Source organism: Anneissia japonica, unplaced genomic scaffold (assembly GCF_011630105.1).
Source record: "Anneissia japonica isolate Jap-2015-1 unplaced genomic scaffold, ASM1163010v1 scaffold2737_len523936_cov211, whole genome shotgun sequence".
NCBI classification, from domain to species: Eukaryota; Metazoa; Echinodermata; class Crinoidea; order Comatulida; family Comatulidae; genus Anneissia; species Anneissia japonica.
The window spans coordinates 507,103-511,519 of record NW_022735439.1 but is presented as its reverse complement, the minus strand read 5'-3'; the positions used below and the strand labels follow the sequence as shown (position 1 = coordinate 511,519).

The 4,417-nt window shown below is 35.4% G+C and overlaps 1 protein-coding gene across 1 annotated transcript in view; it reads right to left on the bottom strand.

Annotated features, from left to right (window-relative positions):
* Positions 1–4,417, bottom strand: part of LOC117116617 (stabilin-2-like) — a 13,300-nt gene that overhangs the window by 6,366 nt on the left and 2,517 nt on the right. The window contains exons 2-5 of the mRNA XM_033260689.1: positions 3,759–3,953; positions 2,146–2,313; positions 639–788; positions 144–287 (exon numbers count right to left, since the gene is read on the bottom strand). Of these exons, the coding sequence (XP_033116580.1) occupies positions 144–287; positions 639–788; positions 2,146–2,313; positions 3,759–3,953 (657 nt within the window). The remainder of the gene's footprint in view (positions 1–143; positions 288–638; positions 789–2,145; positions 2,314–3,758; positions 3,954–4,417) is intronic.

Here is a 4,417-nt window from a genome sequence, read left to right as displayed (position 1 = left end):
TATATATACAGTATTGTAAAATACACACATTTAAATGTATTTAAAGCAAGTATTATATACGAAAAAATGTGTTTTGTATATTTTAAATAGATATTAGCAAACACTTATGAATTTTTTATTACAATATTGTTGAATAGACTTACTGATGTATTGCTGGCAATGGGCGGTTTGGTAAACAACACTTGATTCAGTACATGAATTATCCCATTGGAAGCAACCAGGTTCGTAGAAATCAATGTGGCAACCTTCATCTCAGAAACAAGACTATATTTTAACTCATTATGTTCCTAAACCAAATAAAAAATAATGTTTTATTAAACAAGCAAGAATATCACCACTAAGGTTATGATACAGCTTGTTGGAATGACAGTCAAAAATATGAAAATGCAAATCATCAAATTACCAAATAAAATACCAAAATGTAACAATTAAAATAGCTATTTCTAAATGCACAATGTTATTATAATTCTCTATTATTTAAATCCTTACATTAAACATTCGACTTCGATTTTAATTTACATCCTATTACATACATTAATTTACAATGATTTTAAAAATGTGACGTGTTGAAAAATTAAATGCGGTCAAAATAATGTTATTATGACAAGAAACTAACATTGTAATTAGAGGTCAATTACCTGATCTAAAACAACTTCTGCTTGAAAACCCAGCAAGTTAAAGACATAGCCAGCATTGATGAGGTTCTGAGAGTCCAGTTGAATTGGAACAATGAACATCTTCATCAAGTAACGTGCAAACTCCCTATCATTCCTGGCTTCATCTAAAACCTAAAATGAACCATTTATATGTATTGTTATCCAGTAATCTGTGGTGATAATGCTCAAGCATTAGAATTGGCACTACATAAATCTTCAGCAAAGTCGCTGTTCTCGTTCTGGTTGTTGGTTTTTCCTGCACCAGCAGAAAAGTCATTGTTTTTGTTCAGTTTTTTCCCTTTCCACATGATTTTTCTGTCTGGCACTTTGGTTGCTTTCGATGTTTCTTCAAACTTTGACAAGACCAAGACCATGTATCAAAGATGTGCCTATCAAATTGACGTCATTCTACATATTTTAAATGATATTAAACAGGTAACTAAACTTTTATGTTAACACAATTTGTATTTCTTAGAGTGTTTCAATATAGTTTGTTTTGTTAAACAAAAAATTACAGTGAAATGCATAAACAACTTATAACATTACACAAGGTAGATGAACTAAAAATGCATTCACCTCCCCCTCCCCCTATACTTCCCGCCTAAAGAAGAACCCTTGATTCACTGCTGAATGTGGCTGCTATATAAGACTACATTTATGTGGTCCAATGGGGTAATATTGTGCAGTACATACAGCCATTGGTGATGTGTTCAAATGACCTTAACCCTAACCTTTGATCCACTGCTGAATGTGGCTGCTGTATAAGACTACATTTATGTGGTCCAATGGGGTAATATTGTGCAGTACATACAGCCATTGGTGATGTGTTCAAATGACCCTAACCCTAACCCTTGATCCACTGCTGAATGTGGCTGCTATATAAGACTACATTTATGTGGTCCAATGGGGTAATATTGTGCAGTAAATACAGCCATTGGTGATGTGTTCAAATGACCCTAACCCTTGATCCACTGCTGAATGTAGCTGCTATGTAAGACTACATATATATGTGGTCCAATGGGGTAATATTGTGCAGTAAATACAGCAATGGTGATGTGTTCAAATGACCCTAACCCTAAATCCACCGCTGAATGTGGCTGCTATGTAAGACTACATATATATGTGGTCCAATGGCGTAATATTGTGCAATGGTGATGTGTTCAAATGACCGAAACCCTAACCCTTGATCCACCGCTGAATGTGGCTGCTATGTAAGACTACATATATATGTGGTCCAATGGCGTAATATTGGGCAATGGTGATGTGTTCAAATGACCTTAACCCTAACCCTTGATCCACCGCCGAATGTGGCTGCTATGTAAGACTACATATATATGTTGTCCAATGGGGTAATATTGTGTATTGGTGATGTGTTCAAATGACCAAAATTTTGAACTGCATAGTGTACTGGTAAAATGTGATGAACTCTACACGTCCAGCATAATTTTATTTAACATAATTGCTGGCAATCTCAGTCAATGTATCTTACCTGTTGATCCATTTTGTCAAAAGCGCCCTCATTTGGTATGAATAATGTAAAGTAGGAGTTTACACTGCTCAACATGACCCCTAGGTCAGCAGCTTCAAGCAAAACAATACCTGTAGTTAATTGTTGATAGAGACTGCCCTCAGTGTCAGTGTTCAATCTACGCAAATGCTAGAACAAATCAAATTCAAAATGTTCCTTATACAATACTAACTTAAACAAGGAAAATGCACTGCATCAAAAGAAATATATTGCAAAACTATGTTTAAGGCACAAAATAATCATATATACATAAACACAAATGTACAAATCTCATTGAATAAGCAGCACATGGTGGATGCAAGTTGCATTCATGCAGTAAGGTGGAAGGTAGAAGAATGGGCGATCTGCTTCAGTAAACCATTGTATATTAGGTAATATGTGTGGGTTATTCTCCTACCTTTCATCTCCTTTACTATATAACATGCTTCATAAACTTTGACTAATTACCTATAAATTAGGGTAGTGACTGTTGCATTTGTTGTTAACTAAAGACTAAAACCCATCTTTCTGTTTCCGCCTGTTTCATCAGTCGTCTACCGTATTTTCTTTATTTTTTTTTTCTTACTCTCTTTTGATTACCGGCTGCTCTGTCTCTTAGGGGCTAGCGTCTTAGTCACTATCCCCGAGCACCCATCCGTCTGTGGTAGGGCAAATGTGAAACCTACTCCTTCGGTCGCGCCACTTAGGTAGAGGTATGGGATTGAGCAGGGGCGAATTGAATAATAAACATATTATTAAATAACAATTTAATGATAAAATAAATAATAATTAATTTGGAAATGTTAAGCACATAGAGTTTTAGATATGGGCTATATAAATATACAATAATAATAATAATAATAATAGGTATATTAACACTAAATCAAAATGAGCTATAGCAGTCACTCCATAGAGTACATGTACCTCTGCCCTGTGAATAAATACAGTACCCACAATACGCTGGCCGTGTATGATGGGCAAAACTGCAGCATATAATCAAGGAAATAATGGAATCACCCATCATATTCAGGCACATTATTTTCTTGAGTGTTGCAGCATACCCTCATAAAAATAATGGAATCACCTATCATATTCACTGTTTTATTGAGTGCTGACTGAATACGCGAGGCAATTCCATTATTTTCTTTTATGCTCAAGGGTAACAGAAAAAAAAAACAAATTTCTGTGACCTTGACCATATCACTTGATCTTTTCTCCCGAAAACTGAATGGTGTCTTTCGTCAACTATTACTGTATTTCTTTATTTATTTCTTTATTTCAAAAAATTACTTGCAAATAACAGGATATCTTAAAATATCTTTTACAAGCATAAATATAAATAGACAAACACACAAAAAAGAAACAGGATCACAAGTCACACACACCCACACAAAAAAACTAATCCCCTACCAAAACCAAATCAGATCAATCATGTACAGTAAATGCATGCAAATGTAATTCATGTACCATTCCACTAAATTTTATGATGATCCATTCATTAGTTTTTGCGCCATCTTGCTAACAAACAGACAGACAGACAGCTGTGAATAAATAACCTCCTTGGTAAAGGTAATAAATAACTGATCATCCCTCACCTGCATAATATTGCCAGTACAGATGTCAGTACCAACATATCCCTGCTTACACCTGCATCCAGTTTGTCCGGGTGTAACCATGTAACACTCAGCATTGGGTTGACAAGCACTAGCATTAATCAACGTACATAGATCAACCAAGACACAAGTATGTTCATCACTTTGATGATAGTACACTCTACATTCACACTTACTCTGTAAACAAGAATAAATATTATTGAAGATATTCAGAAAACCAGAAAACAAAAGATACAAAGACATTAAATGGAGTTGAAAATGTGAATTTTCAGTCTAGTTGTGAAAACCTTTACAGATGGAGATTCAAGCAGTTCACAGTGCGGCAGCAGCAACTATGGTCTAGTGCTCCTTCTATTAATTCAAAAACATTATTTTATTTTCTACTCTGCCTATTAGTGTGTGTGTGTGTGTATCTGAAGTGGTTTGTCACTGCGGGAATGGTTTGGTTTCCCAACCTCGAGGTCAGGGTTTCAATTCCTCACTGGGCATTTCACTTGTGTCCTTGGGCAAGGCACTTTATCTGCATTGGTTCTCTCCACCAGGAATATAAGTGGGTACCTGGTAGGGTTAAATGCCAATATGCACTGATGTAGCTGCTGCAATATTATGGAATACTCCCTAGGGAGCTTTTATACACATCT